A 10,011-nucleotide genomic window follows, 5' to 3' on the forward strand; every position below is an offset into this window, starting at 1 on the left:
CCCCCCCCCCCCCCGCCCAAAACCTGCAATTCTCCAACGCTGGCCTGCTCTCCATTCCCCAAACGAGACTCTGCACCTTCAGAAGCCTTCAGTGTTGCAGACCCATCTCTCTGCAGATATCAGAAAGACTACATCCTTGGATATAACAACAACAAAAAAAAAAAAACTCCTGAAACACCGCCTGTTTACCACAACCTTCCTTAGTAGAGCCACGTTAGGTGTCCTTGGGTTTCATGTAAGCCACTTTATAAATAAAGGTTATTATCATCATTATTAAAATGTTTTGTTTTTTCTTTAGAAACGATCATTGACAATCAGTTGTTTAACTGACGGTGTTTAGGCTAGGTATCAAACGTAAACATTTCTTTTGAAACCGAATATCGTATCTACTGAAACGGTAGGTCGCATTCAATGCTTGTTCATATTCTTTTTTTCCTTTAATTTTTCCCCCTGGATCATATCCAATAATTTATACAGATTCTCATTAAAGTCATAATTTTACACCAAGGCCTGATTGTGGTATCTGTACTTTGTGTTTCTTCCACCAACTCCTAGAAAACCTTTTATCTTTGCAATGGAAGTTTTCTGTAAAAAAACAACAACTAAAAACGGTTCATATCAGTTTAAATTAACTGAAATTGTATTTTCCTTACGCACCAAAACATTTCAAACAATATCCAGAATTATTTAAATATTAAAATGTATTTCACATGCAGGGTGAATTTTGTATGAATTCACAAAATTAATTTTATATACTGGCTATTAAATTAGGGAATATCCCTGCTGTGGGATGAATAAAGTAAAATCTAATTATAATTCAATCACAACATCTTGTCCATTTATGAGTGGAGTGTTAAATGTGATTGTCTATGAAAACCATCGCTTTTAAGTTTTTGCTTTTTTTTATATTCATGACTGTGTCAATGCAGATTTGCAAATTCTGTAAATTCCCATTTGGGCTTTTAAGAAACAACAACTTTCATACACCTCCTACTCTCATGTATGCATAATCATGTAAATAATTATGCAGACACCCATCTGAGGGATGTGCCACAACGCCATATATACAAATGAGATTTCGTGGAGTCACATTGTTTGCGTCCTGGTCTACATGCATTACCTACGGTAAGTACCGCCTGCTGGGAACTGAACACAGATTTTGAACTGTACTTTGACTGATATTTTATCACTGTGGCATACAGAACACTAAGTTTTACTGTTTTTTATTTTAAGCTTAGACGTTTTAAGAGCACCTTTCTAAATCAGTTCAAAGTAAAAAGAAGAAATTCTTCTTACTTTAACTGAAACAGACAGTCAAAAACACGTGACTTTTCAGACTTTTGTTAATCCTATAAACAATATTAATATCTAAATGCTAAAAGAACAATATCTTGATCTGCAGTTTGTACACAGCGTTAAAATACGATTTTTCAGGGTTTGGAAAGCGTGAAGACTGTAAAATTACATTGAAAATTAGTAAATGAGGACACTTTTAATTTTAATTAGAATGCATTCAATTCAACTGCAAGAGAAATATATAGATTTTCAGTTCAGACTTTTTTCATGCATCATTATTGTTACTGAATGGCTTTATGCAGGACTATCCATAAAAATAATAAAAACTCATAACACTAGTAGAAAGTAAATTAACCTAAAATATTTTGGAACTCATGGACATTCAACAAAATAATAATTCACAATATATTTTGATGATGTCGAGGTTTTTTTCCCTACCATTTTTAAGCTTAGGCAGAGCACACCAGCAGTTTTGGGCACCACCTAAGGCAAATGAATGTAACATCAATGTAAGCGCAATAAAAAGTTTAAGTGCTCATATTATGCTCATTTTCAGGAACAAATCCTAGGGGAAACACTGATATGTGCAACTAAGTCTCTCCCAAACCTCAGGGCAAGCATGTGCACACATAGACATTAAAAGGGGCTGTGTGTGTGTGTGCGTGCGTGTGTGTGTGTGGGTGTGTTTGTATATTTGAACTAAGGTTTAGCAGAAGCAAAATGGCCCTACAGGCTAATGTACTGTACTCAATGGAGACACACCAGATGAACAGCTACAGTAAAATCTGTCTAATAATGTCATTACAATTGTCAATTTGATTTGCAAATTAGACGTTAACCAATTAAAATGCACTAATATGCACACATTTGACAAGGTTCTGCAGGTTAACAAAATACACAAAATAAACATATCAGCACAGAACTTGCCCAGTTAATGAGTTAAGAGTATTTTCCCCTTAAATGTTAGGTTACAATATTTGTTATTGCCATTTGCAAAATAAAACCATGTCCCTCTCCTTGGTGCAGTCATTTATTCTAAATATATTCAGAAAGCATGTGCACTGTATCAGAGTTTCCTTTGGTGTTTGTGATTAACCTGATGATAACTAAAAACTCTGTGTAAACTGAATATTTTATTTAGTATTTATTAAATCTATTAAACAATTGCCTAAGAGAAATTAGATAAATTAGTAAGATAGTTGTGTTAATACATGATAATTACAGTTTTATTCAAAATGTATGTGCATGTCCCTGTCTATGGGAAACACTGATCTCCTCTTAATGTTTCACACACATGCACTTTATTCTGAGCTTACTGGTAACTAATTAATAATCTCATATGTTACACTATATATGTCTTGGATTCTTAGTAAGTCTACCACAAACAGGTCTTAACCCTTGTGCTGTCTTCCCGTCAAAATTGTTTTTAACTTTTTGTTACGTTTTTGTCCCTTTTTTCAACACTTTTGATGCTTTTTTCAATGTTAGTCACTTTTTCGGACGTTTTCAACACAACGTAACACTAACTTATTAACTTTAGTTTTACAGGTTTTTTTTTTTAATAGGAAATTATACCTAATGTTTAAGTTAGAAAAGCAGAAATTAGGAATTATGTAGACTAAAATTAAAGGAATGTACAGTACGTTTGATGTATAAACACAGACTGGAGTATTGCAGTCTGTGATTATACATCAACATACACCGTAAAAACACTTTAATTTGTTTCTTCAAATGCTATAAAATTGAATAAGACGTCCCAAAATTAATGAAAGTAGAGATTTGTGCTCACCAAAGAACGTTGTGAGGAATAAATCATGTTATTTTGGGGAATTAAAAAGAACACTGATATAGGACAACGGGTCAATTTGACCTAAGGGCAACATGAGGGTTAAAGCCAGTGTTGGCTTGTCTAACCTGGTCTAACCTATTTACCCTGTAATCTGTATAGTTTATACTCATTGTAAATATCAACTAAAGAATATTTGTTTTCTTTTCAGTTCAAGAGATGAACGTGTCATCAGCCAACGTGACGGTGGTTTTACAGTATCGAGACTCCTTCTCTAAAGCCATGACCAAGAACGTGATTATTGTGGCTCTCTGGATCTTCATCAACTACATCAACGCAGGCCTCATTCACACCTTCTGCAAACACCAGGTCTGATGTTGATTTGACATGCAGGCACTAAAAATGAATGTACGGGAGAAGTTATCAGCTTTATCGGGTTTATGTTAGCAGATTTCTTGGTAGCGTGGAAATATTTTGCCTTGCTCTGTCCTAATTAATCAGGAGCAGGTGACATCCATTGTGCCATTTTCAGTTAACATGGAAGTTGCTGTAGTGGTTGCTAAGAAAAGTTAACTCAGTGTTTTTCATCACTATAGGAGAATATTTAGTGTTTATTTCAGCGAGTCAATGATCCTGCACAGCTGAAGCAATCTCAATGACGCTTAGCAAATTTTCTGTGGCCATTTTACTGTCTACCTGTCACTGATGTATCTAGGCAGCTTTTAAGTGACAGGGAGATGACATCTCTAAAAGATTGATTGATTACTTGTCCAGCTAGATGTCAATGGGAGCAACAATCGCTCTTAATGAATCACTGCTCCAAAACTATTATCTTCTAAATATTGAAATCACTTTCCGGTTCCTGCGCTGCGGAGTGATGTCTGGCTACATCACAGATAGATTCTGGTACAGGAGAAACGATTGCTCTGAGTAGTTACATCTACATTACATAGTTACAGAAGGCGGTGCCTAAACGACTGGTAAGGTTGTCTACCGTACACAATAGCAACAAGGTGCCATATTTCGGTGCCCCTTAAATGTCTGCGCTGCTCTTTGGTGCTCAGAATCAGACGTTAGAGGCAACAGAAGCATCGCTGCATCTCATGCTACTTAACACTAATGTTACGCTTGCAGCAGGTAACGTTGATGTTAGCCTACCGCTTGATTAAACTGGTTAAAATGCCGACAGATGAACGTGTAAAAGGGCGTCTGTATTTCACGGATTCCAACAGCAGGACATCTGCAGCCAAAGTTATGAGCTAAAAGACAAAGTAATAATAATAAAAATAATAATACATTTTATTTAACAGCGCCTTTCTAAACACTCGAGGTTGCTTTACAGACAGATACAAGGAACAGAAAAGTATAAACGGTATGAAAAGAAAATGACAGGAACAGCGTATTTACAAATAAGCAAGCTGGAACAGGTGGGTTTTGAGTCTGGTTTTGAACAGGGGGAGAGAGTCAAGACTGCGGAGGTCAGGTGGGAGTGAGTTCCAGAGCTGGGGTGCAGAGTAGCACTTGGTCTCTGCCGTTGAAAAACAACACAGATGAGACTACATGGTGTGTTTTTACTTGAAACTGGTATACCTTGTGGTGTATTCAAAGTAATAGTAAAAATACCCTTTTGTCATTTTTTTGTCATTTAACAGCAATTAACTGGTGCAATAAGTTAGTATTGCTATAAGACCTTACAAATTTCACAAGAACGCACTCCAAAGTTCATGAGTCTGAGTCCAGAGTTTGGGACTTGGCCATCGTAGCTAAACAATCTAGTCGAAGACGTCATCTCTCAACTCCAGTTCAATTCATGTGACTCAAGTTGTTGATTGGACAGTAAATGACGGCGCATGGAAGAGAAAGTCTTAGCCTGGATATATGCTGGAAAAAGTGGAACCCCACAAATATTGTTCCTTGCTTATTTGTTATCACACTGATACCAGATGGTTCTGAGATTTGGGAGCTGTCGAGTGTAAATTATTTACAACTGGCTACTAGAGTGGTACGAATTCCCCATTTCACTTTTGAGCATGTCCCTTTTTATATTTAAAACTTTCAAACCTTTTCTCCCTTCCTTTGTGCTTTTCTTCCCACCCTCCAGATCTTCTACATGAATCCTCGATATGTACTTTTCATTCACCTGGTGGTTAACGACATGATCCAAATGACATTAACCGTCATCCTGTTCGTCGTCAGTTACATCGTCTACAAAATAAACGTCCCCATGTGTTGTATCCTCATCCTGTTTGCTCTTTCCACCACTGAAAACACCCCTCTGAACCTGGCTTGCATGGCGGTGGAGTGCTACATCGCCATCTGTGTCCCCCTCCGCCACATGCAAATCTGCACGGTCAACAGAACTTTGATGCTGATTGGTTCAATTTGGACGACTAGCATGTTTTCTGCTCTCGCTGATCTGTTCATCACTCTGGCCAGCGAGCCACGGGACTTCTTCTACTCCAAAATCTTCTGTCAAACACAGACTGTCTTCCCAAATCCAGTTATCATCAAGAAGAGAGAAATCACATATGCAGTGTTTCTAGTTTTGGTTTGGATCACTATCTTTTTCACCTACTTCAACGTCCTTTTCACGGCGCAAACAGCTAGCAAAGACGCTAAAAAGGCCAGAAACACCATCTTTCTCCACGGGTTTCAGGTGCTGCTGTGTATGACAACATACGTAGCGCCCCAGTTAACAATTGTTCTGCTGCGAAACAATTACGTAGACACCCTTTTTTATGTTCATCTTATCATACAGGTCCTGCCGCGAGCCTTTAGTCCAATCATCTATGGCGTACGGGACACAACTTTCAGGAAGTACCTGAAAAGATATCTGTTGGGCAAAATGAGCCCACAGTAGGTCTCAGTTCATGTAATATAATATAATATAATATAATACGGCCTCTTAAAAACATTCAAAAGCTTTAAATGAAGTAAGATCCTAACATGTTTGGTCACAATTTAGTTATTGAGATTTAATTTGATTATTGTTTTGGTTGGTTTATGAAATTATGGACAAAACAGTTAAACTCATTGTGTGTAAAACTTTGGGCTGGGTATTAAACCTCAATACTTGTTTGTACTTTACTTTTGAACGTATTCTTATTACGTATACAAAAAGAATCTGGTTTGAATCCTAATTTTACTTAGGTAAGCACATTTGGAATGAGTTTTTCACTTTTATTTAACATAATTGTTAAAACATTTTTTAATACAACTTTATATATTTTTCTCTGACTTCTAGAAAAGTGTTTTAAATATTTTCAATGAAATAGGAAATTAAAGGTTTCTTTAGAAAGACATGTTCATATCCCTTAAAGCATCTCAGATTGTATTGGCATTTTAAAAACACAAACCCACTACTCATGTATGAATCAACACTAAACATTCATGTGCACATCTGGGAATTTGAGGACATTCGTCACCGAGACATTTATAAAGTTAGAGACTTCCTGGAGTCATAGTGTCGGCGTCCTGGTCTACATGCATTAACTAAGGTACGTACCACCTGCTGGGAACTGGCTGGAATAATACTACATTTTATATTAGTATTGTTGACTGTAATCTTCTTATTGTTGTGTTTTTTTTTAGATAGAAAATGTTAAGATCTGTCCAGGAACAACAGATAAAAAATAATAATTCTGGTGCAATTACAGCAATGTTAATTAATGTACATTGTCCCTGTCAAATAAATTAAATAGAAAAATAAAAATCACGGTGGGATTGAACAGAATACTAAGATGCAGTCTTCACTTACATAGGCCGGTTTGTGACGTATATTTCCCTTGTTTTGATTATTAATGATTATTAATGACAGCCAACATTAAAAAGAACAAAATAAGAACAGAAGTCGAACAGGATATCCAGTTTATCATTAATCACAGACTACACTAAAGGCATTGCCTAAATAGCAAGACTCAAAAGGTTCAATGTTTTTTTTTTCAAGTGACCTTTAATATCTATAGATCTTTGATTTCAGTGATGTTGTAAAATCAGTTTAATGTAAGAAATGTATTCCAACCTGAAACATTGAGCATTTAAAACACACGGCTCTACAGGTGATCTTACAGACAATATACTAATAATAAAGGTAGTGTAGTATGCTTTTGATGATGCTGTTTAAAGAACCATAACTTGTTCTGCAATTTGTTCTCCGCTTTAGCATTTGTTTTATTAAAGTTTGCAAAGTATACAGACTGTGAAATTACATTGAAATACACTTGATATTTTCATTGTATTTTAATTGATTGTAAATGCATTTTATTCAATTAGATTTTTAGTTTGGAAGTTGATGAAAGAGTGAAGACTTTATTCTTGAATCATTAAGTCGCTTTATACAGGAATATCCATTAAAACGTTTAATTCCCAACGCCAGTTCTAAATATCCTACAGTGTCTAAAGTAGTTTTTACAAACACGGGATAATAAATCCTAAAAACTATCTAACTTAAGTTGTATTGAAGAGCTTAATGTCAGTGGTAATACACAATGTAAGCCAAGCTTCTGAAACTAGATTATGAAGCACAAATTAATGATGACTAGAAAACCACATTTTAAGAACAAGACATGAATGATATTTTTGATTTATATCCTGTCTGTCCTAACTGTTGATGGAAATATAATACGTGGTAAATAAAGTGGTTTAAAACACCAATCCATTGGTTAGTTTTGATACTCTATTACTTTATTATTGTCCAAATGACTGAGAAATATGAGTGGGCTGCCTGCACGTTAACATGTTGACTATATGTGTTGCTCATATACTGTAACTACAATTTCAAATGTTATTGAAATAGATCTATTTAATGTTTTTGATTTAGTATGAAGGGCTTTTCACCCGAGGAGGGATTGTCGCGCCTCGCAATCCCGTAAAGGTGTTGTGTTCCTGCTCGTGACATGCACCCCTCAAGAGTAGAATTGTAAATGTGCTGTATTTATATAACGCTTTTCTAGTCTTATAACTACTCAAAGCGCTCTTACGTCACACAGGAACCATTCAGCGTTCCCACACATTCATACACTGTGGCCGAGGCTGCCGTACAAGGTCCTTATGCAAGCGACGCGCAGTGCAAATCGATGAACAAGAGACTGATTCTTTTGTTTGTGAGTTCACTAAAATATAAATCAGGACATACACAGCGGGGCTTTTGCTTGTCTCAGCATCGGCACAAGACTGGTTTTATCATGTAACGTCCGTAATTATGACTATGCTAATTTAGCTAACTTTGGCTATCAACAATAACAGTCCGTGGTTAGGAAAGACTAGTATTGCCACCATTTGTTATCAAATCGACCTGTGTTTATGAATAAATGTTACCACAGTCAGTTGATCTCATTTAGTTGTACGGCCGGGATACACTAGTGCACAGAATCTCCATGGTTACCGAGCATTGATTGCCTGGCGATTAATTGCGAAGCATTGTCCTTCACATGAAGAGTGTAGTAGACTCTGTGCATCCACGCCACTACGCAGGCGTAGTATCACCCCTGTGTGTCAAAAGACCTTAAGGCTGGCTCTAACATTTCCAATATGATCATTGTTTTTATTTGAATGTCAAGTGTTTATTCAAAGCTGTGTGTTTTAATATTAATATATGAACCTAATAATGGTCTTTCCTTACAAAGGGCCTATGAATCAGAATTTATTAAAATTGCATTGATGATTAAATAAAATGCATTTTGATCTCCTCTCATTTTCCTTCAGACAAATGTCCCATTCTGAACTTAGTGAACCAACATCAAATGTCAGGTATGTTTCATTACTCTAACTTCTTTTGGTCGAACCGTCTCTTATGCTCAGAAAGTCACACAAAAATGTAATAATTGCTGTAAACGCTTACTTATAACTGAAGAGTATGTATCTTTTCTTTTACATTTATAGGTATGAACGCGTCATCTGTCAACGTCACGGTGGTTTTACAGTATCGAGACTCCTTCACTAAAGCTGTGATCAAGAATGTGATTGTCGTGGTTCTCGGGATCTCCATCAACTACATCAACGCAGGCCTCATTCACACCTTCCGCAAACACCAGGTCTGAGGCACTAACAATCTGAAAACGCAATTTGAGAAAGTCTAGCTTGAGATCATTAGCTTGCTATTTTTTTAATTTTATATTTAACCTTTATTTAACCAGGAAGTCCCTTGAGATTGAAATCTCTTCTCCGAGGGAGACCTGGCCGAGACGGCACCACAGTTACAATTTAAACAGAAATACAGCAGAGTCAACTCAAACAAACAAGCATCACACAGAGGAAAGGAACCGGTCACATGTGGCGGTTACATTTTTGAGTTACACGGCATTTTAACATGGCCTTAAAATCATTTAATGGGACTAGATCATTTAGAGGGAGCAAGTTTTGTAAGTTAAGTTATTCCAGGACCACAGAGCAAAGTAAGAGAAGGCTTTTTTTCCAAGCTCAGTAAAAACCCTTGGTACCTGGTAAGAGCGCCACCTGGTGGAACGGAGAGGAAAACGGCTGGAATTCTGCTATTCTGCTATTTCCCATGACTTCAGTTATTCAGCTTTACATTGTGTTAATGTTAGCAGATTCCGTGTTGTGTGGGGAAATTTTGCCTTATTCTGTCGTAAACCATCAGGGACAGTGAAGTTTCCATTGTGCCATTTGCAGTTCACATAGAAGCTGCTGTAACGAGTGCTATGACTGTACATCTGCATCAATCTCATCGTGCAACAATGAGAGTAAATAATGATTGGCACATGGTATAACAAAAATTATTAATGTAAATGTTTGACAAAGTCAAAGTCAACAAAACTTATTTACATCTGGTGGTTGAGAACTTTTAGCATTAAGATGTTATAAGTAAAGGCAACCCACACACACACACACAGACACACACACACACACACAAATACACACACATATATATATATATATATATATATATATACACACACATATATACACAT

General features: G+C 36.4%; 1 protein-coding gene across 1 annotated transcript; it reads left to right on the forward strand.

Moving 5' to 3' along the window:
- The first annotated feature begins 3,301 nt into the window (after positions 1 to 3,301).
- Positions 3,302 to 5,942, forward strand: LOC117943796 (odorant receptor 131-2-like). Its single transcript, XM_034870145.1, has 2 exons — positions 3,302 to 3,451; positions 5,184 to 5,942. Exons 1-2 carry the CDS (start codon positions 3,302 to 3,304, stop codon positions 5,940 to 5,942), a joined length of 909 nt encoding a protein of 302 aa, XP_034726036.1.
- The last annotated feature ends 4,069 nt before the right edge of the window (positions 5,943 to 10,011 follow it).

The sequence above is a fragment of the Etheostoma cragini genome, chromosome 4, assembly GCF_013103735.1.
Source record: "Etheostoma cragini isolate CJK2018 chromosome 4, CSU_Ecrag_1.0, whole genome shotgun sequence".
Lineage (NCBI taxonomy): Eukaryota > Metazoa > Chordata > Actinopteri > Perciformes > Percidae > Etheostoma > Etheostoma cragini.